The following is a 24,074-nucleotide window of genomic DNA, read 5'->3' on the forward strand; positions in this document are numbered from 1 at the left end:
AATGAAAAAATAGATACAAATCCCCCACCCCCAACCTAATTTCTTTTAATGGGGACAACTGACCTGGTTTCCAATTCCACAGTGTAAGTGACCTACTTGTAAATAAGCATGATTTCCTTTTGAGAGGCTTTGGTCTCACAGCTGGTATGTGAAAAGCTGATGAAGTTGAAAATCTGTATTTACACTGGTCCATCATGATATGGAATCACATCCTGGGTTGGAAATGGCCCATTTATAGAGTCTAATCAAGTTTTTAAATAAGGTTTGAACTACAGCCAGAAACAACCTAACATATTATTCATGATTACTAAATGAAACTGAATTTTGAAGAAAAATTAAATTATTTGGATAAATGCAAGGTTTTATTTAAAAAATTACAACTCCCCCCCCCCCATTATCACAACAAACCAGACATCTTGCTTGTGATGGCTCAACCATCACTTTCACTGTTTCTCTGTTGAAGCTGAATGTGTTGTTCATACAGCTTTGATGCAGACCCTTCAGTACACACTGACCAGAGCATACGGCATAGGAGCAGAATTAAGTCATTTTGCCCATTGAAGCTGCTCTACCATTCCATCATGGTTGATTTATTATCCCTCTCAGCCTCATTCCCCTGTCTTCGCCCCGTAGCCTTTGATACCCTTACAACTTAAGAAACTATCAACCACCACTTCAAATCGACCCAGTGACTTGGCCTCTACAGCAGAACGTGGCAATGAATTCCACAAATTAACTACTGTTTGGCTAAGAAAATTCCTCCTCATCTCATCCTGAGGCTGTGCCCTCTGGTCCTAAACTCCTCCACCAAAACATGCTCTTTTCTTCCACTCTATCTGGGCACTTCAATATTTCATAGGTTTCAATGAGATCCCCCCAACCCCCATTCTTCTACAGGTCCAAAACCATCAAACACTGCTCATATTAACCCTTTCATTCCCAGGTTCATTCACGTCAACCTCTGGACTGTCAAGCATTCATATACACTATTCCTACGCTAATCTAATTTTATTCACTCTACGTTCCAGTCAAACCCTCTCTTACATGCTTGGGGCAATTTAGAATGGAGAAATAACCACCCTCACATCTTTGGGATGTTGGAGGAAATTTGAACAGCTGGAGGAAACCCACACAGTTGCAAGGAGAACATGCAGACTCGCATTAGCTCTACCAGCTGCTTCATCTGCTACCCCTTTTAGACAATATTCAACTACTACTGAAAAAGAGTTGAAGTTAGTTTGAACTATTGATTTATGTGCATTTTTCAACAAGTTTGAAAAGAAGCTTTTGGAAGTTTGCCATTTGTGCACTTAGTTATCTCAGAGAATATTTTTATCCCCATTACACAGCTGAACGTGTCTTTTTATAGTAGCATAAGAAAGTAAAATATATCATTTACCAGACAGCTTGACATTTCAAACCTTTAAAAGACATTGCAAAATTTACCACGTCACCTGACAGTGATAGCAGCCAATCTCACAAACGTTAAGAACATAAATGCACATCTGAATCTTACATTTTGTTGCTAGGGCTGAATTTTTTATTATCTCGGAAGGGTGAAATTTAAATAGTAATGTCAACCCCCCCAACTACCATATACAGTTCAACAACCGTTACAATAACTGCAACAGAAGTTTCAAAGAATCCAGACACAAATGCTTTAAGTCTAAAGGAGTTTTAATTGGAAAGTATTGCACCTACAAATCATTCCCAAGCAAACACTGGTTAGACGGAGCATCGCTTGCTGTATCCAGTCCAGGTTTACAACATCGAGGGAGAAAAATTAGTTGCCAAGGCCAATCAACGCATGTACAAATATTACATGCCACAGCATATTTTTATACAAATAAAAGTGCATTAGTTTTCATATAACATATATTATATTATTTACACATGTTGCTCTTGCTTTCAATGAATGGCAGGGTGAAGAAAATACTGATGGAACATCATTATTACAACAGTAATGTTTTCTGCCTTGAGAAAGCTGTAAATAATTTATACATCTGGTGTGTTACAACTTTGTTCCAGTTTCTATACACGATAGTGTTCCCATTTGAAACTATCCTGAAATGCCACATTCCTTTCTAATTTGCATTAGCCCAAGTATATGTGAATTTAACCGTACTTTTGCTTGCCCTATTTATACCAAGCATTAAAGCCCCAGCTTCTGATTCCAGCATCATTTTCACATACTGCAATAAAAAAAAACACATGATAACCTTAAAACAGCAACAACACATGGAAAGGCTCTGGGTCAGCAGTTCCTAACCTTAGTTAATGTGGGTATCCACGGCATAAAAAGGTTGGGAACCCCCGCTCGAGGCGATGCAATGAATCAACATGGACATGTACAACTATTGGAGAATATCTGAGAGGTATTTCACACCCGTGTGAGGGCTACAATGATGTTTTTGGACCAGTTAGAGAAAACTGATTACAATATCAAACAATCTCTTCTACCATCATCTTTCATTCATTGCCCAGCTTTTATCAATTCAAATAATCCAACTGTAGATGTGCACATTGAGTATTTTGGAAAGGGGATAAACATTTGACTGTGATATCAAGTTGGAAACGGTTATGAACAGCACCGCTGTCCTGTAACCAGGGGATGGAGATTCTGCCACTTTGTTTAGATTTATTCCCAGCTTTATATTCTAATGCTAATAATTAAAATTACAACTTAAGCTGACATTGATAAGCATTTGTTAATGTTTTCTTATGAAGGAGCATCACATGTACAAAGATGTAAGACAGTATGTCATTTCAAACAATATTTCATTCAAATCTGTTCAGGGCTGTAATAAAGCTACAGGTCCAAAACAAAAAGTCCCTCTTGAAATTACAGAATTTCAATCTGCAAATACATTTCTTCTCTGTGAATATCATTCCCCATAGGAGAATGTCTTCATCTGCATTTAACAGGTGCAGTAATATAAAGTACCAGGTACTATTAAATGTAAAATGGTAGTCCTGTATTAAAACACTGTCATAACAGTGACAGATAATATTAATAAGGATATCTTATCAATAGCTGTAGTGTTCAATGGTTCTTGTGAGAGTGCACGTTCCAGACATTGCACTTGGTTCACTGCCAATGAGAGGGAGGTCGGCCTGATATTGATGGACGGACAATACCTTTAGGGACAGGCTTAGATCCAAACCAAGACATCTGCAAAGTATACAGAATAATGTTTAGGAAGCAAATCAAGGACATTTGTTGGATGAATTATTCCATGCCTATGGCCATCTGATGCATGCACCTTTTAAGCCGTGTCTCTCACTCAAATGTAAAACAACACAAGAGCTGATTTCAAAGTTGAAAGTAAACTTATTATCAAAGTATGTATGTGTCACCATATGCTATCTTGAAATTAATTTTCTTACAGGCAGCCATACATAACAAAGACCAACGAACAACTAATGTGCAAAGGAAGATAAATTGTGCAAACAATAAAAAATGTAAATAAATGATAGTGAGAATATGTGTTGTAGAGTCTTTGAAAATGAGTCAGTAGGTTGTGGAATGAGTTCAGAGTTGTGAGTGAAGTTATCTACACTGGTTCAGGAGCCTGATGGTTGTAAGATAATAACTGTTCCTGAACCTGCTGGTGTGGCACCTAAGGCTCCTGTACCTCCTTCCTGATGGCAACAGTGAGAGGAGAGCATGGCCTGGATAATGGGGGTCCTCGACGATAGATGCTGCTTTCTTGTGGTGCAGTATTCAATGGTGTGGAGCTCTTTTCCTGAGCTGCACAGGTGGAAATGATACCACGTTATTAGATGATGCCAGGGTCAGCGTGTAGATAAGGAACAGGAGACCAAGAACGAGTGGAAGAAGAGCCGTTGCTGGTGAACCTCTAGCCACAACTGGTTGAATAAGAATCCAGTGAGTATACCTCACTAGGTGTTAATGGACAGGATTATGTAGTCAACATTATTAAAAACAGCTGACAGGTCAAGAATCACAAGAAGAACAGATGATCACATCGGCTCTCTTTACTGACTCAAATAAAAAACATATTAGTTCAGTAGTTAAATTGAAAATCGGGATTTGTAGGAGGGAGATGGTTATAGTATTAGAGTGGGAGGGAGGTCATTTAAGATTGAGATGAGCAGGTATTTCACAAGGAGGGTGGTGCATCTCTTCCCCAGAGGATTGTTGAGGCTGGATCATTGGGGGTATCTAAAAAAAGTAGACAAATTTTTGAAACACCTGGGACTTGAGGGCTGTAGGGAATAGAAGAATAGTGCAAGAGGACTTGGGAGTTCTAGAGCAGGATTCTGTAAAGGTTACATTGCAGGTTGAGTTGGTGATAAGGAAGACAAATGCAATGATAGCATTCATTTTGAGAGGATTAGAATATAGGAGCAAGGATGTAATGCTGAGGCTTTATAAGGCATTGGTCAGACCGCACTTGGAGTATTATGAGCAGTTTTGGGCTCCTCATCTGAGAAAAGATGAGCTGGCATTGGAGAGGATCCAGAGGGGGTTCAGTACAATGATTCCAAGAATGAAAGGGTTAATGTATGAGGAGCATTTGATGGCTTTAGGCCCATACTTGCTGGAGTTCAGAAGAAGGGGGAGGGGGTGAAATCACATTGAAATCTATGAAATATTGAAAGGCCTGGATGGGGTGGACATGGAGAGGATGTTTCCTATAGTGGGTGAGTCTAGTACCAGAAGGCAGAGCCTCAGACTATAGTGACATCCACTTAGAATACATACGAAGAGGAATTCCTTTAGCCAGAGGGAGTGAATCTGTGGAATTTACTTCCACGGGCAGCTGTGGAAGCCAAGTCATGGAGTATATTTAAAGTGGAGGTTAATAGGTTCTTGATTAATCAGGGCATCAAATGGTCTAAGAGGATACAAGACATAGGGTAAGTCTCTAGAATTCTCTTCCCCTGGAGGCTTTTTGAGGCCGGATCATTTGGTGTGTCTAAAACAGGCAAGATCTTGGAATTGTGGACTATAGGGAATAGAAGAGTATACAGGATTTGGGGCTCAACAGAAATGATCATATTGAACAGCAGGGCAAGCTTGAGGGGCCGAGTGGCCTACTCCTGTTCCTTATTTTCTTACGATCTTAATTGAAAAAGGGTTCCAAAAAATGGTCCAAATTTGAAAGGCTACAACAAATTCAACAACTGGAGAGGATAAGATAAGAATGATAAGAGGATAAGGGTGCAGTTTCCCAGAGCAGGTGGGTCAATACCCATTCTTTTTTGAGAAGGGCAATGACACAAGATTTATGGAGGAGCAACTGTATCCAAGGGAAAAGAATGGTTAACAACAACAATTAATTTGGAGAACCAACAAAAGCACCAATGCTATTACCTTGTATTCTAATGATTCCTTTAACATCTTCTCCTCTTCACGTGTGAAGTTTAGTAGCACAGATACAGCTTTAACCAGCTGATAGGCCTGCAACAAAACACATACCGTAATTTAATACTTTTTTCACTTATCGCACTGAAAACTAATACAGAACATAGAATTGGCCCTTCAGCCCACAATGTTGTGCCAAACTAATTAGTAATCGAATGCTCAACTAAACTAATCCCTTCTGCCTTAACTGTGTCCATTTCCTGCACATTCCTGACCCTACCTATATTTTTATTTTAGGGATACATCACATTACAGGCCCTTCTATTTTCCACCAGCAGAAAAGTACTGATGGATCAGTAAGGAAAACGCCAAAATAATTGTAGCAGTCACAAATCTGTGGAATTCTTTGCCACAGACTGCTGAGAAGACCAAGTCTTTATGTATATTTAAGGCAGAGATCGATAGATTCTTGATTGGTTAGGGCATGAAGGGATACAGGGAGAAGGTAGGAGATTGGGGCTGAGAGGAAAATTGGATCAATCATGATGAAATAGCGGAGCAGACTTGATGGGCAAAATGGCTTAATTTTGCTCAAAAAACATTTTAAATATAAAGTTTTAAAAGTCTATTCAAGATTCACTTTTTAGTGCTTCAATAAATCTTCTCCAGACCTTTAAGTAGGAATTCATTAAAGTACTACATTGGGCTACAATGACCAGAGCAGTCAGTGTATTTCCAGAAACACTTTGTCTCCACTGTTGATCTTTCAACAAATCACTTGCCACTTGGCAAAGGGTTTCCTGATCCTTGTCACGTTATTGAATCTAACCAATAAATTACAACACTCTTATGTCCAGTCTTTGATGGAACCCCCTAAACTTTTAGAGATTAGTATTATTTGTCACAAGTAATGATAGGCAGGTGGTCTAATAAGAACTAATAGAACATATTATGGAAATAGTACTATGGATTCTGTTTTTCAGTGTTACGGATTTTTGTCCTGTGTTTTTTCTCCTGACCTTCTCAGTTTGTTTTGTGCAGGAGGAGAGATTTGGGGGTCGATATGCCTGATCTGTTTTGTTCATTTGTTTTGTGCGGGAGGAGAGATTTGGAGGTTGATGATCTGCTGCCTCTCTTTTCTCTTTCTTTCTTGGTTTCACAGCTATCCAGACAATTGAAGAATTTCAGAGTTACATACTTTGATAATAAATGAACTTTTGAACATAGAATATAGTATGCACCATAGTATAGGCCTTTGGCCCACAATGTTGTGGCAACCACTATATACCAATTCCACGATCTACCTAACCTTTCCTCTTACATAATCCACATCCCATCTGCCTACCTAAGAGCCTCTTAAATGCCTCTATTGTATCAGCCACACACACCCAGCAGTGAGTTGCAGGCACTTAACGTTCTCTGTGTAGATACCTACCTCTGTCATCTCTCTTAAACTTTCCTCCACCCACCTTAAGTGGACGTCCTCTGGTATTGACCACAGCCACTCTGGGAAAAACGTGCTGGCTTTGCTTCTCATCATCTTATACACCTCTATCAAATTGCCTAATGAATTTTGGGAGATTATGCTAATTTATTTATTTTATTTACTGATAGAGCGTGAAGTAGACCCTTCTGGCTCTTCAGGCTGCGCCACCCAGCAACCAAACTAATATCATAAGACAATTTATGATGACCAATTAACTTACCCGGTATGCCTTTGGACCGTGGGAGGAAACTGGAGCACCCAACGAAAATCATGCCGTACTCCGTAACTCCTTGAGCTAACCTCTACACTATGTGGCATCCCAGGAAAGAATTTCCTAAACCTGAGAGCTTTGTGTGATGGGATTTGCCAGCATTGGATAAGCCTTTCCAAAAGTTTTACTTCCAGATTCCTGTATTAATACTAAAGAATCATAAGTCCAGATCTCACATACGCTATATGGGTTTAAATACCAAACCACAGCTGGGCTTCCTCTCTCATTATTTAAATTACAATCACCAATCTATACTTAATTTCTCTTGACAGACTCTAGTAATACATTTCCACTGATCAACTTTAAACTAATGAGTTATTATTAACTTACCTCTGATTCTCGTACAGACATGAACTTGAGGAGGACATGTTTAAGATACTCAAAATTTATCTCCCTGGAGTCATTCAGATCAGAATTGTTTACAACAGTGGAGGAATTACTAACGGTGGCCAGCGGTTCGAAGCAGGATCTCTCTCGGACTTCAGCGGGCTCCATTTCTGGTTTCATTTTCTTTAATTGAGAAGGTTTAGAATGCATTAATCAAATGCTACAAGCAAAACCAAATCAAAATCATACCCCACCACCCAGGTCATGTCCCCCTCTCATTACTACCATCAGAGAAGAGGTACAGGAGCCTGAAGACACGCACTCACTGTTTTAGGAACAGCTTCTTCCCGTACATCATCAGATTTCTGAATGGACAATGAACCAACCCATGAACACTACCTCACTATTTTTGCTCTTTCTGCACCACTTAATTTTTAGATATATTTCTTATTATAATTTATAGTATATTTGATGTACTCCTGCTGCAAAAACAAATTTCATAACGTATGTCAGTGATATTAAACATGACTGTGATTTCTGCTTTGGAATTTCTAACTGAGGAAACCTATTATACAAATAGAAGCTTTGTCTGTCTGATGTGAACTGTACTATCTCCAAGGAACATACCCCAGAGAACATATCTGCACTGAAAAACAGTCAAAGCCCAGTGATCCTCAAGGCTACACAACGTTACAGCTGAATGGTCTAAATCTGCACCTTATTCATACAGAACACATTCTCTACATAAAAGACAAAGCACTGCCTGATGAATGCAATTCTCTTTTAAATTTATGAAGATAATCTCCAGAGGAAGATATGCTGGAATTACTATCCATTCTTGCATTTCTATTTTTTTTGCATGTTAAAGATAAATATGATAAGATGCCTCATTCATACAGAATGAAGAGGCCCATTCAACCCACTGAACTCTCGCTGACATAAGCATTCATCTGCAATAATCCCAGATTACCATCAAATCCTCTCAGATTCTACTAATTGCCTGCTCACTTGGGGCAATTTACAGCATTCAATAACCTACCAACCTGTATGTCTCTGGGACGTGGGACACAGAACAGTACAACACATGAATGTGACCTTCAGCTCATGATGTCTGTGTCAAGTATGATGCCAAATTAAACAAAGCCTTTGTCGGCATATTAATCCATAAGACATTGGAGCAGAATTAGACCATTCAGGCCTGCTCCACCATTCCATCGTGGCTGATTTATTATCCCTCTCAACCCCTTTCCCCTGTCTTCTCCCTGTAACCTTTGATATTCTACTAATCAAACATATCTGCACTCAATCGCTTTAAACAGACCCAATGACTTGGCCTCCACACGTCTGTGGCAATGAATTTCACAAATTCACCCCCCTCGTGCTGGAGGAATTCCTCTTCACCTCTGTTATAAATGGACAGACCTCTGGTCATTCTAGGAAACATCCTCTCCACATCTAGTTTTAAACATAAGCCATATTGTTCACATGTATATCAAAAATCCAGTGTAATGCACCCTTTGTGTCACTGTTCGAAATGTGCCGGGGGCAGCTCCCAAGTCTGGTCATGCTTCTAGCACCAACAAATCATGTTCTAACTCGTCCATCTTTGGAAAATGGAGCACCCAGGGGAAACCCATGTGGTCAAGGGGAGAGTGCACAACCTTTCCAGACAAGGGCAGGACTGAACCCTAATCTTACAGCTGGCACTGTAATAGCATTAAACTAACCGCTTAGCTACCCAGCCTCCCCGTGGGTAGGAAACCACAAAATTCACTTTGCCAAACCAAACACATTATTCAATTGCTTAAGTACACATGAGAACAGTGGGTTAGTTCCAGTTCAAAGTGGAAGAGCCTCACTAGTTTCAATGTGCACCACATGTGCGAGAGTTTACGAGGAGTAAAAACACAGGAATTTAAACGGGTTATCAATCACCTAGTTAAGTTCCCTCAAATTGTGCTATTACTTCCACGGAATCTGGGTCATGCAAAGTGTTAGAAAACTATCCTGGGAACAATTCACTATGTGACATTATTTCAGTATTAGGTTACACATGTTATGCCCTGGGTGTCAAGGAACCTGCTGGCTAGTGGCATCTGCCATACTTTACGCATGTGCAAATATTGATGTCATTTTTCTGACCCACTTTTCGAAATGATCCCCAAAAATAAAGTAAAATCTAATTAATATGTTTTTAAAGGTTAGATTCATACAGGAGCCTTACCAATTCCTTCTGCAGAGTCTTTTTCAGTTCTGCTAGTCTCTGGAGCAGCTGTTTAATTGTCTTTGAGAGAGGGAAAAAAGTAAAATATAAAATCCACAGTGATGTTATGCTTTATTTAATAAAACAATCTTGTTTTAAATGTAACACACATAAAAGTTGCTGGTGAACGCAGGCCAGGCAGCATCTCTAGGAAGAGGTGCAGTCAATGTTTCAGGCCGAGACCCTTCGTCAGGACTAACTGAAGGAAGAGTGAGTAAGGGATTCGAAAGTTGGAGGGGGAAGGGGAGATCCAAAATGATAGGAGAAGACAGGAGGGGGAGGGATGGAACCAAGAGCTGGACAGGTGATTGGCAAAACGGGATACGAGAGGATCATGGGACAGGAGGTCCAGGAAGAAAGACAAGGGGGGGGGGGGACCCAGAGGATGGGCAAGGGGTATATTCAGAGGGACAGAGGGAGAAAAAGGAGAGTGAGAGAAAGAATGTGTGTATAAAAATAAGTAACAGATGGGGTACGAGGGGGAGGTGGGGCATTAGCGGAAGTTAGAGAAGTCAATGTTCATGCCATCAGGTTGGAGGCTACCCAGACGGAATATAAGGTGTTGTTCCTCCAACCTGAGTGTGGCTTCATCTTTACAGCAGAGGAGGCTGTAGATAGACATGTCAGAATGGGAATGGGATGTGGAATTAAAATGTGTGGCCACTGGGGGATCCTGCTTTCTCTGGCAGACAGAGCGTAGGTGTTCAGCAAAGCGGTCTCCCAGTCTGTGTCGGGTCTCGCCAATATATAAAAGGCCACATCGGGAGCACCGGACGCAGTATATCACCCCAGCCGACTCACAGGTGAATGTATCACAGGTGAATTTTAAATGTATCCAGGTTATGGATACTCAAATGTCCCCATTTTCTTGGGTCAATCATAAATGGGCTATGAGACCATAAGACATAGAAGCAGAATAGGTTTCTGGACCCACGGAGTCTGCTCCACCATTCAATCATGGCTGATTTATTATCCCTCTCCTGCCTTCTCCCTGTAACCTTTGATGCCCTTCTAATCAAGAACCTATCAACCTCTGCTTTAAACATACCCATTGACTTGGCCTCCACAGCTGTGTGTAGCAATGAATTCCAAAGATTCACCACCCTCTGGCTAAAGAAATTCCCCCTCATCTCTGGTATAAAGGGACACACTTGTATTCTGAGGCTGTGACCTTTGGTCCTAGTCTTTCCCACTATTGAATATATTCTCTCCACATCCACTCTATCCAGGGCCTTTCAATATTTGTTAAGTTTCAGTGAGATGCCCCCCCCATCCCCCTAAACTCCAGTGAGTACAGGCCCAGAGCCATCAAATGCTCTGCTTAACCCTTGCATTTCCATGATCATTCTCATGAACCTCCTCTGGGGCTTTTGAATGATTATGAGTCTCAAAGATGGGAGAAGAAATGGGACCATCACACCTTATCACAGCAAAGGAGGTTCAGCATCATTGCTCAGATTCACATTAGTCTATTGTCTATTCACACCAGTTGTAATGAAGTTCCTTATCCACATGAAGTTAGCAAATAGTGTACATAGTAGTAATAAATACAGCAATGACTGCGTAGCAGCAGAATGGTTCAACAATTGTAGTGAAATCTGAAACAGTGCAAAAAGAAACCGTTACAAAAATGGAATAAACCATAAACCATGTGAGATAAAATTAACAGTCCGAGAAGGTGGCAGCATCACTGGGAAGAGGAATGAAAGAGGTGGCTGGCTTTGAAGTCTGATAGTAGTGGGAAGAAGCAGTCCTTCAGTCTAACTGACAAGGCTTTAAAGCTCCCAGAATGTAGGAAAGGAAATGGCCAGCGTGGCAGGCATTCTTTACGATGTTACTAGTCCTCCTGAAGCAATGCACTTTGAAGACGGACTGGATGGAAGGAAGTGGAGATATAATGAATCAAATGCTGCTGGATGTGCAAACTATGGGGTTCTGTCATTTCCAGCAAGTCCCAGATATACACAGACCCAAATGTAATTCCAGGACTTAGTACATGACAGAAGTGATCACATCCATCACTCTGCTTTGTTGGCATTTGTAAGCTTAAAAGCCATTTCATTAGGGACAAGGAGAAGGGATTCTTAAAAAATATTTTACTTTAAGTTGCAAAAATCAATTTCAGATTCAGATTTATTTATCACAACTACGTCGAAACAGACAGTGAAATGGATCACTTGTGTTAACATCCGACACACCCAAGGATGTGCTGGGGGCAGCCCACAAGTGTCACCACACATTCTGGCACCAACATAGCATGCACACAGTGGTCAACAGAACAACACAAGCAGGTTCACAGTCAATGAAAAGATTATTCTTTTAATTAATAACTTATATTTTATGTTTTCCTAATAATCTGCTGCACCAGTTTAATTAATTGCAAATGAAATCTAACATAAAGATAAGGAGATTATGCTTCAGTACTGTAGGCCAGTGATGAGCCCACACCTACAGTACTCAGTTAGAATGTCACCAGCATATAGTTGCAAGAAAAAATTTCTGAACACTTTGCAATTAGCTGGTTTTCTGCATTAAATACTCATAAAATATCGTCTGATCTTCATCTAAGTCACTATAATAGACAAACACAATCTGTCTAAACTAATTAATAATACACAATGGTACTTCTCGTCAATACTGAGTACACCATTTAGACAATCACAGTCTAGGTTCAAAAAGTACGTGATCCTCTGGGGTAATGCCTTCTACAAAAGCTATTTGGAGTCAGGTGTTCCAATCAATGAGATGAGATTGGAAGTGTGAGGCGTAGAGGTGACCTGCCCTATAAGAAAAGACAGACACACAAAGTCAAGTTACTGACAGAGCCTGCTCTTCTCAAGAAAAACCTCTTTATGTGCACCATGCCTCGATCAAAACAGCGTTCAGAGGACCTTAGTAGAAGAATTGTAGAGATGCATGAAGCTGGAAAAGGCTACAAAAGCATTTCTAAAGAACTGAGTGTTCTTCAGTCCAGAGTAAGAGAAACCGTCTACAAATGGAGGAAATTCAGTACTGTTGCTACTCTCCCTAGCAGTGGGCGTCCTGCAAAAATCACATCAAAAGCGCAACGTGCAATGCTGAAGGAGGTGAAAAAGATCCCAAAGTTAACAGCAAAAGACCTGCAGAAATCTCTAGTACTTGCTCTGTTCATGCGTCCCAATAAGAAAAACACTGAACAAAAATTGTGTTCATGAAAGAACACCACAGAGGAAACCATTGCTCTCCAAAAAAAATCTCAGTTTGCAAAAGACCACCTGGACGTTCCACAAAATTTTTTGGACAATGTTCTGTGGGCAGATAAGACAAAAGTTGAACTATTTAGCAGAACTATACACCGCTATGTTTAGATGAACAAGGGCACTGCACACCAACACCAAAGCCTCATCCCAACTGTGAAGCATGGTGGAAGGAGCATCATGGTTTGGGGCTGCTTTGCTGCCTCAGGGTCTGGACAGCTTTCAATCATGAGGGAACAAAGAATTCGAAATCGTATCAAGACATATTACAGGAGAATGTCAGGGTAGCGGTCTGTCACCTGAAGTTTAATAGAATTTGGATGATGTAACAAGACGATGATCCAAAACACAAGAGTAAATCAACAACAGTATGGTTTAAAAAGAAGAAAGTTAGTGTTTTGGAATGGCCAAGTCAGAGTCCAGATGTTAACCCAGTTGAGATGCTGTGGCATGGCCTGAAGAGGGCTGTTCATGCAAGGTATCCCAGAAATACTGATGAACTGAAACAGTTTTGTATGGAGGAATGGCCTGAAATTCCTCCTCGCCATTGTGCAAGTCTGATCTGCAGCTACAGGAAACACTTGGTGGAGGTTATTGCTGCTAAAGGAGGTTCTGCCAGTTATTAAATACAAGAGTTCACATACTTTTTCCAGCCTGGACTGTGAATGATTAAACAATGTGTTCAATAAAGACATGAAAAGTACAATTTGTGTGTTATTAGTTTAGGCAGATTATTCTGACTTAGATGAAGATCGGACCACATTTTATGAGTAATTAATACAGAAAACCAGGGAATGCAAAATGCTTACAAACATTTTCTTGCAACTGTGTCGTGAAATTTTGTTATTTTGTGGCAGCAGTATATTGCAACATATTGAAATAATAAAGCTACAAATTACAAAAAGTATATATAATAAAAGAATTAAGTACTGCAAAAAGAGAGAAAAAAATATTGAGGTAGTGTTCATGGATTAATTGTCCATTCAGAAATCTGATTGCAGAGAGGAAGAAGCTGTTTTTGAAACATCAAGGTGTGTCTTCAGACTCCTGTACCTCCTCTCTGATGGTAGCAATGAGAAGAGGGCATGTCCTGGGTGATGGGGGTCCTTAATGATGGATGCCACCTTTCTGAGGCATCACCTTTTGAAGGTGTCCTCAATGCTCAGAAGGCTAATGTCTATGATGAAGCTGGCTGAGTTTACCACTTTCTGAAGCTTTATCCGATCCTGTGCAGTAGCCATTCCATACCAGACAGTGATTCAACCTGTTAGAATGTTCTCCATAGTACATCTGTAGAAATTTGTGAGTTTTTGGTGGCATAGCAAGTCTCCTCAAATTCCTAATGAAACACAGCCGCTGTCATTTTTTTTTTCTAATTGTATCAATATATTGGGGCCAGGATAGATCCTCAGAGATGCTGACACCCAGGTACTTGAAACTGGTTACCCTTTCCACTGATGAGAACCCGTGTGTGTTCCCTTGACTTAACCTTCCTGAAGTCGATAATCAATTCCTTGGTCTTACTGATGTTGAATGCAAGGTTGTTGTTGCAATATCACTCAACCAGCTGATCCATCTTGCTCCTGTACACCTCCTCATCACCATCTGAAATTCTGCCAGTAGCTGTTTCATTAGCAAAATTACAGATGGTATTTGAGCTGTGCCTAGCTTCACAATCGTTGGTGTAGAGAGTAAAGCAGTGGGCTAAGCATTTGAGGTGCACCAGTGTTGATTGTCAGCGAGGCGGAGATGTTACTTCTGATCCGCACAAACTGTGGTCTCTCAGCGAGGAAGTCAAAGATCCAGTTGCAGTGGAAGTACAGAGGCCTAGGATTTGGAGCTTGTTGATTAGAACTGAGGTTATGATTGTGTTGTACACTGAGCTGTAATCAATAAACAGCAGGTTGAAGTAAGTATTACTGTTTTCCAGGTGATCTATGGCCAAGTGGAGAGGCAGTGAGATTGTATCTGCTTAAGACCTACGACTGTGGCGACGGGCAAACTGCAGCAGGCTCAGGTCCTTGCTTAGGCAGAAGTTGATTCTAGCTATGACCAAAGCACTCCATCACAGTAGACATGATTGCCACTGGGCGACAGTCATTGAGTTAGCTCACCCTGCTCTTCTTGAGCACTGGTATTATTGTTGCCCTTTTGGAGCAGGCGGGAACCTCCGATTGTAGCATTGACAGATTGAAGATGTCCTTGAACACTCCTGCCAATTGGTTTGCACAAGTCTTTCCAGTCTATCCGGTACACCATCTTGGGAGGATCGTATACTTCTGGACCACTGGTCTTGAATGCCACAGATCTAGCCCTCAATAGACTATGAATCTCTTGGTTCATCCATGGCTTTTGTTCTGGGTAGGTTCAGTATATTGTCGAAGGCACACACTCATGCACACAGGTCTTGATGAAGCCAGTGACAAATCTAGCATATTCACTCAGATTCCAAAATGAATCCCTGAATATTGTCCAGTCCACTGTCTCAGAGCAGTCCTGTAAGTGCTCCTTTGTATCCCTTGACCATGCCTTCTTGGTTCTCACCACTGGTGCTTCAGTCTTTAGTCTTTGCCGATAAGCTGAGAGTAGAAGTTCAGCCAGATGATCTGACTTTCCAAAGTGAGGACGTGGGATGGCACAGTAAATATTATTGATGGTGGTACAACAGTGGTTAAGTGTATTGGCTCCTGATAGTTGTTTACAGACTTCTTCAAGCTGGCCCTGACATTGGACTGAGGTGGAATGTACATTGCTACCAGGACGATGGCAGAAAACTCACTCTGCAGATAAAATGGATAATGTTTGACTATTTGGTGTTCCAGGTCAGGCGAGCAGTACTGAGACAGAACTGCCACGTCTGTGTATCACAATGAGATAATCATGAAGCACATACCACCTCCTCTACCTTTAAAAGACTGAGCTGTCCTGTCTGAATGGTGAAGCCACAACTTGCAATGGCAGGGCACAGCCATGTTTCCGTGAAGCCAAGTACACAGCTGTCTCTGATGTCCCTCTGGTACAGCAATTTTGTTCTGAAGTCTTCAATTTTATTTTCCAGGGTCTGTACATTCGCCAGCAGGATAGTCGGGAGTGGGGATCTAAGGCCTTGGCATTTCAATCTTATCTTTAAACTGGCCTGGCTTCCGCACTTAACTTTTCTTAAAGGGGAACTGCATTTGCAACCGCCGTTTACCATCCGGGCTTCGTTAATTTTGGCTATTGATGGATTTTTAAAAAAAACATCTTCAAACAACGCTACTTACTGAAGTATCCATGACTGTTGCTGTGGATTTCAGCTGTAGTCGGCCTAATGGGAAAATCTGATGATTTCCACAAGAGTCGCCACTTATTGGCATCATTGTTATTATGTGTACAGTATTAGTCTCCTTATTTGAGGGATGTTAAGGTATTGGAAGCAGTTCAGTTGACGTCTACCAGACAAAGAGTTAAACTGAGTAGGTGTCCTATTAGGAAAGGTTGGACAGGTTTATCTTGTTACTGCTGGAATTTAGATGTGTGAGGGAAGCCTTGACTGAAACACAAGACACTGAAACTTGTTGACAAGATGGAAATTCCTCTTGTGGGAGAACCTAGAACTAGGAGTCATTGTTTAAAATTAAGGGGGGGGGTCATCCATTTACTTCAGAGACAGACAATTTTTTTTTTCTCAGTAGGATGAAAATCTATGCCAGAAAATACAGAAGTCTGAAGTCCCACAGGAGCAGGTTCAAGCACAGCTACAACCATTCGGTTCTTGAACCAACTAGCACAACCCTAATCACTCCTCCATCTTCGCCACATTTGCTCTCAGGATGAGGTTTTTCATTCCAGGATGAGGAAGATGTCCTCCTTTTTTAAAGAAATGGGTTTCCCTTCCTCCACAATCAACTCTGCTCTCAAACATATCTCTCCCATTTCATGCACATCTGCTCTCACTCCATCCTCCTGCCAGCCCACTAGAAATAGGGTTCCCCTTGTCCTCGCCTACCACCCCACCAGCCTCCGGGTCCAACATATAATTCTCCGTAACTTCCGCCACCTCCAACAGGATCCCACCTCTAAGCACATCTTTCCCTCCCCCCGTCTCTGTTTTCCGCAGAGATCGCTCCCTAAGCGACTCCCTTGTCCATTCGTTCCCCCCATCTCTCTCCACCGATCTCCCTCCTGGCACTTATCCTTGTAAGCGGAACAAGTGCTACACATGCCCTTACACTTCCTCTCTCACCACCAATCAGGGCCCCAAACAGTCCTTCCAGGTGAGGCGACACTTCACCTGTGAGTCGGCTGGGGTGATATACTGCGTCCGGTGCTCCCGATGTGGCCTTCTCTATATATATCGGCAAGACCTGACGCAGGCTGAGAGATCGTTTCGCTGAACACCTACGCTCTGTCCGCCAGAGAAAGCAGGATCTCCTAATGGCCACACATTTTAATTCCATGTCCCATTCCCATTCTGATATGCCTATCCACGGCCTCCTCTACTGTAAAGATGAAGCCACTCTCAGGTTGGAGGAACAACACCTTATACTCCGTATGGAAAGCCTGCAACCTGATGGCATGAACACTGACTCCTCAAACTTCCGCTAATGCCTCACCGCCCCCTCGTACCCCATCCATTATTTATTTATATACACACATTCTTTTTCGCTCTCTCCTTTTTCTCCCTCTGTCCCTCTGACTATACCCCTTGCCCATCCTCTGGGCTTTTTCCCCCCTCTCCCTTATCTTTCTCCCTAGGCCTCCTGTTCCATGATCCTCTCATATCCCTTTTGCCAATCAACTGTCCAGCTCTTGGCTCCATCCCTCCCCCTCCTGTCTTCTCCTATTATTTTGGATCTCCCCCTCCCCCTCCCACTTTCAAATCTCTTACTAGCTCTTCTTTCAGTTAGTCCTGACGAAGGGTCTCGGCCCGAAATGTCGACGGTACCTCTTCCTAGAGATGCTGCCTGGCCTGCTGCGTTCACCAGCAACTTTGATGTGTGTTGCTTCAAATTCCAGCATCTGCAGATTTCCTCGTGTTTGCCTAATCACTACATCACCATTTGCTCTTCCTTGCATATTCTATCAATGACAGTTTTGTTGTGAATGGTGTATCTCTGATATTCATTGCACCTGTGCATACACGTTCTCTCTTCTCCTTCATGATGACATTGCTGCCCTTTAAAAGTGATAAGACTGTCAGCTCTATCCACTCCTTGAGGCAGAAAGTGCCACAAACAAAAAAAAAATCTTAAGTGGGTTTTTTTTTGGATCTGTTAGTGACTTTTGTAAATTACTTGGCCTGGTGCCACCCGTATGCAGAAAAAGCTAGTCATCCACCCTGTTCTGCACCCACATAAAACTCTGCATCAGGTTTCCTCTTGAGTCATTTCGAACCTGTTACTGAAGCATGACACCGATAAAGGCCTCTAACAGAGCTTCCTTTGCAATGACAAGATATTCAGTTGCAAGAAAAATCGGGTGCAAATGTTCAGAAGATGTAGCCTTCCACATTTGGTATTATATAACTTGGTCTGGTTGATAGGGGCAGACTGGTTGTGGTTTGATTGCCTCATGAGATACCAGCCAGTGAACACAGAACACAGAACAGTGCAGCACAATAACAGGTCCTTCAGCCTATGATATTGTACCAGCATCTAAATAAACAAGATCAAACTAACCCTTTCCTCCTGCATAGCATTCTAGTTTTTGGTCTATTTAGAAGAAAAGGCTTTCAAAGCAAGCTATTGTAAGACCATAAGACACAGGAGCAGAAACAGGCCATTCAGCCTATCGAGTCTGCTCCACCATTCCATCATGGCTGATTTATTATCCCTCTCAACTCCATTCTCCTGCCTTCTCCCCCTATCCTCAGGTGCCCTTACTAATAAAGAATTTATCAACTACACCCAACAACTTGGCCTCCACAAGTATCTGTGGCAATGAATTTTACGGAATCACTACCTCGACTACAGAAATTCCTCCTCATTTCTATGCTAAAGGGATGCCTATCTACCCTGAGGCTGTGTCCTCTGCTCCTAGACTCCCCCAGTATAGGAAGCATTTCCACTCTAGGCCTCCCAATATTCAAGAGTCATAGAAAAGTACAGCACAGAAACAGGACCTTTGACCCAAAAGTCAATGCCAAGCCATTTAAACCAGGGGTCCCCAATCTTTTTTGCACCGCGGACCGGTTTAATATTGACAAAATTCTTGCGGATCGGCCAACAGGGGGGCGGGGGGGGGGGGGGGAGGTTAAACACAACTGGAATATAGGCGATAAGTCAACTATAAGTCACTTATAGGTGGCTAATACACTCAATTTTGCTTCTAAAAGGGTTATCTAATGAATTTAACATTAAACATATAGCGCCCATTTTCCTCGCATGAGTATAGTGATAAGTCAATTACAAGTCACTTATAAGTCAATAGCATCATAACATTTTAAGTAACATTTGGATATTAAACACACAGTGCATATTTTCCTCATATGAACATATAATGTCTTTGACTCGGGTAGTGAAATCAGACAGCCGTCCAGTCATAGCTGCAGCCCTGTCTGTGCATATTCCAACACAGAATGACCAGTCCAGTTTGCCTGACATGTAGTCATTCAAAGACCTGAATAGTTCTGCCCCAGTTGTGTTAGTTGGCAGCGGCAGTGCGCACAACATATCCTCGTGCACGTCGTCTTGAAATATATATCGCACATAAACCAGCAGTATTGCCTTGTTGTCGACATCGGTAGACTCGTCGACCTGGATAGCATACCATGGTGACTCGTTAAGCCGTTCCAACAGCTGTGCTTCGATGTCCTCCGCTACGTCATCGGTTCTCCTTGAAACTGTGGTAGCTGAAAGAGAAACCTGTGCCACCTTGTTAGCTGCAGCTTCTCCCAACAGTTCACAGCACATGTCCTTGGTAGCAAGCAGAATCAATTCTTCACCAACGGTGAAAGGCTCCTTAGCCTTAGCAATACGGCTAGCCACTAAGTACGACGCTCTCAAAGCAGCAGCATTTGTGGAGGTGGTGGCTCTCAGCACTTGCTTCTGTTCCGCTCAAAAAACTCAGCGGGTTTGTCTTTAAGTGCAGGGTGCTTGGACTCAAGGTGCCGAAGCAGTTTTGAGGGCTTCATTGCCTCATTAGACAGCTTGTCTCCACATATCACACACAGGGAGCTTGGAGCGTGTGAGTCGCCAGTCGCAATAAAGCCATATTTTATGAACAACTCGTTGTATTTTCTGTTGAAGGAAGTTTTCTTTTTTTTTGCAGTCTCGGCCTCAGCTGCCTCTGCGTTATCATCATCGTTAGGCCTTTTATGTCCCCTACCACCTCTTCCAAAGAAACTCTTAAGCGACGTTTGTTTTTTACTCATCGAGTAGTTGTAGGTTAAATGACCGACTGGTGACCTCGCGTGCATTCAAGTTCAACAGTGGGCGTGACAGGGAATGAGGAAAGGTGCAGTTGATTCATATCGCCAAATCATATCGTTTCCTCGCGGCCCAGTAGCACATGCTTTGCTGCCTAGTACCGGTCCGCAGCCCGGTGGTTGGCGACCACTGATTTAAACTGCCTACTCCCATTGACCTGCATTAGGACCACAGCCGTCCATACCCCTACTATCCATGGACCTATCCAAACTTCTCTTAAACATGAAAATTACACTTTTGCACTGGCAGCTTGAACCACACTCTCTCTCTCTCTCTCTGAGTGAAGAAGTTTCTCCTCATGTCCCCTTAAACTTTTCCCCCTTAACCCATAACCTTTGGTTGTAGTCCAACCCAACCTCAATGGAAAAAGCCTTCTTGCATTTACCCCATCTAAACACCTCATAATTTTGTGAAACGATATCAAATTTCCCCTTAATCTTCTGTGTTCCAAGGATTAAAGTCCTAATCTATTCAATCTTTCCTTATAGCTAGGTCCTCCAGTCCCAGCAGCATCCTTAGGTCTCAATGAGATTCCCCCACCCCTCTTCCATCTAAACTCCAGCGAGTACAAGCCCAGTGCAATCAAATGCTCCTCATATGTTAACCCTTTCATTCTCGTATGTATAGAGCTTAGGAAAATAGAGGGCTATGCAATAAGGAAATTCTAGGCAGTTCCTAGAGTAGGTTACATGGTCAGCACAACATTGTGGGCCAAAGGGCCTGTAATGTGCTGTAGATTTCTATGTTCTATGTTCATGAAGCCCCTTTGGACCCTCTCCAATGCCAGTACATCCCTTCTTAGATGTGTCTTGTAATTGATCACTTTTTTCAGTACAATAATGCTGATATTTTTGAAGATAACCAACTCTATATAGCACCTGTTAGTAGTCCAACCTGGCTCAGCGCACACCTCTTTAGCTCTGTGATTCATGCTTCAAGGACTGTCCCCACTGACTTAAGCAGGGAAAAAAATCAAACTGGCACTTCCAGCGCAGTACTGAGGGAGTGTTGCTCCATCAAAAGTGCAGCCCTTCATGTTCAGTATGAAAACAAAGCCCCGTCTACTCTCTCAGATACAAGATCGTAAGGCACTAACCACTTGGATGATAACACTGGACTACCAAGATTTTTCTTCCTGAATACTTATGGATTTTGGGTTGATAATCATGAAAGTCACTATGAAATTTCCCTATCACACTAATTTTTTGAAATCATCTATATTTGTTATTTCAATTCATAATTCAAGTCAGAATAACTGATGCCAAGATTAAGGAAGGCATTTTTGTTGGTCCACAAATCAAACAGGTCATTAATGACAGATAATTCGAAGAGCTTCTAGTGCAGGGGTCCCCAACCTTTTTTGCACTGCGGACCAGTTTAATATTGACAATAGTCTTGCGGACCGGCTAACCCGGTGGGGGGGTAGGGTTGCCAATGGACAAGAGTAGCAGTCAAATACGTTGTTTACCCCGAGGAAGACTACAATGACCATGAAGCCTTGCGCGGGCACCAGTGCACATGCGTGACCTCCGCATGTGTGTACGTGCCAATTTTTTTCTACAAATTGTTTTTGGCGATTCTGTTCAGGGGTGTTAATCACGACCAGAATATAAGTGATAAGTGGCTAACACATTCAATTTCGTTTCTAAAAGGGTTTATCTAACGAATTTAATATTAAACACACAGCGCATGTTTTCCTTGCATGAATATAGTGATAAGTCAATTATCAGGGGAGGACAGGGGAGCTTGAAGTAAGTATTGAACGAACTTCCAGTAGAAGTGGTAGAGGCAGGTTTGATATTATCATTTAAAGAAAAATTAGATAGGTATATGGACAGGAAAGGAATGGAGGGTTATGGGCTGAGTGCAGGTCAGTGGGACTATGTGAGAGTAGCGTTCGGCATGGACTAGAAGGGCAGAGATGGCCTGTTTCCGTGCTGTAATTGTTATATGGTTATATAAGTCGCTTATAAGTCAATAGCATCATAACATTTTAAGTAACATTTGGCTATTAAACACACAGCACATATTTTCCCCGTATGAACATATAAAATCATTGCAACACACTAATATCGCTGAATCAGTGGGAGCCCTGGGCTTGTTTTCCTGCAACAAGACGGTCCTATCGAGGGGTGATGGGAGACAGTGATACTCGAAGGGGGTTCCTTGTGTCCAGTCTATTCCGCAGTTTAGTTTTCATTGCATTCATTGCAGAGATATGTTGGAAATGGAAGCAACGTTTTCAGTGCTTTCCTGGCTATCTCAGGATATTGAGCCTTGACTTTGATCCAGAATGCCGGCAGAGATGTTATGTCAAGCATACTTTCCAGCCCGCCGTCATTTGCAAGCTCGAGGAGTTGATCTCCTTCCCACGCCGACATGGATGACGCGCGGGTAATAGCCTCGCATGTGTTCAAATTCAACAGTGGGCATGACAGGGAATGAGGAAAGGTGCAGCTGACTCCTATTGCCAAATCATATCGTTTCCTCGCGGCCCGGTAGCACATGCTTTGCGGCCCAGTACCAGTCCGCGGCCCAGTGGTTGGGGACCTCTGTTCTAGTGGGACCAGAGAAAATTGCATAGAAGGCATTCAAGGATGTTGTTGAAGATTTTCTTGGCAACTACAGCATATAAAACCATGAAGTGCAACATGTCACTAAAGATTCATTTTCTGCATTCCCATTGAGACTTCTTTCCCATAAATCTTGGTGCTGTCAGTGATGAGCATGGTGATAGGTTTCACCAGGACATTATGGTCATGGACAAATGGTATCAGGGCAACTGCAATCCATCATTTCTGGATGATTATTGTTGGACACCTGAGCGAAAAGCCCCAGGCACTGAGTACAGACAAAAACCTTCCGCAAAACATTTAGTTGAACCATTGCAAAGTGTCAGCACCAGTATGTAATTAAACACATTATATTCAATAAAGTTAATTTCTCATTTGTCCAAATTCCTACATGATACACGTAGACTGAAATTATATTTGTGTCCAGCTTCAAGTGGTCTATCATAAACAAAGAAAAATTCTGAGGAAGCCACATTTTTGAAAAAATATTTTGTCCAGTGTAAACCAAGCCCACCACCCTCCCCCCCCCCCACAACACACTGGTTAATATTTATCTCCCACTCAACGTTACTAATATGCATGTTATTTAGTGGCTATTGTGCAGTTGTGTTAGCGAGCAGTACGCAAACCAGTTGCTATATTTTCAGACTACAATGTTGCCTTTGTTTCAAGTACTTAATGGCTATAGAACACTCTGCGATGCTGTGAAAGGTGTGATTCCATGTGATAAAACATCTTTGTAATTTAACCATTTTGAGAACACAACTGTGAAACAACAATGTTCATAATGAAAGTGGCATGTTAGAACTACTCAAGATATTCATCACAGACAGAAAAAAGCAGCATTTCAACTAGTGAATATTAATTACAAGCAAAAGTCCGTTAAGTGCCCCTATTCAAACACTATTAAAACCCAAAGCTAACACCTAGAGTGATTGTAAACTGGAAGTATAACTTCTAAACCACAGTGAATTAAGTATTTCCTGTGTGGCTAACCTTATTTTTCTCCATCAACTGCTGCTCCAAATCTTGGTTGTCCTGCTGAAGTTGCATGGCATCTGCAATTGCAACATCTCCATTTTGTTCTTTCTCACCATTTTCTGGGGGATTGAGGGCCATCAGTTCTGCTTCCAGAGCGGTTACCTGCAGGAGCAATTTGGATTTCATTAACTGAGCT

At 41.9% G+C, this 24,074-nt stretch overlaps 1 protein-coding gene across 6 annotated transcripts in view; it reads right to left on the bottom strand.

Moving 5' to 3' along the window:
- Positions 1 to 1,659: 1,659 nt before the first annotated feature.
- Positions 1,660 to 24,074, bottom strand: part of golga1 (golgin A1) — a 94,296-nt gene continuing 71,881 nt past the window's right edge. For all 6 annotated transcript variants that reach the window (XM_072239896.1, XM_072239894.1, XM_072239892.1 and 3 more), the window contains 5 exons: positions 23,894 to 24,040; positions 9,641 to 9,700; positions 7,420 to 7,599; positions 5,342 to 5,428; positions 1,660 to 3,172 (listed from right to left, as the gene is read on the bottom strand). In XM_072239896.1, the coding sequence (XP_072095997.1) occupies positions 3,089 to 3,172; positions 5,342 to 5,428; positions 7,420 to 7,599; positions 9,641 to 9,700; positions 23,894 to 24,040 (558 nt within the window). In that variant the 3' untranslated portion in view covers positions 1,660 to 3,088. The remainder of the gene's footprint in view (positions 3,173 to 5,341; positions 5,429 to 7,419; positions 7,600 to 9,640; positions 9,701 to 23,893; positions 24,041 to 24,074) is intronic.

Source organism: Mobula birostris, chromosome 22, assembly GCF_030028105.1.
Source record: "Mobula birostris isolate sMobBir1 chromosome 22, sMobBir1.hap1, whole genome shotgun sequence".
Taxonomy (NCBI): domain Eukaryota; kingdom Metazoa; phylum Chordata; class Chondrichthyes; order Myliobatiformes; family Myliobatidae; genus Mobula; species Mobula birostris.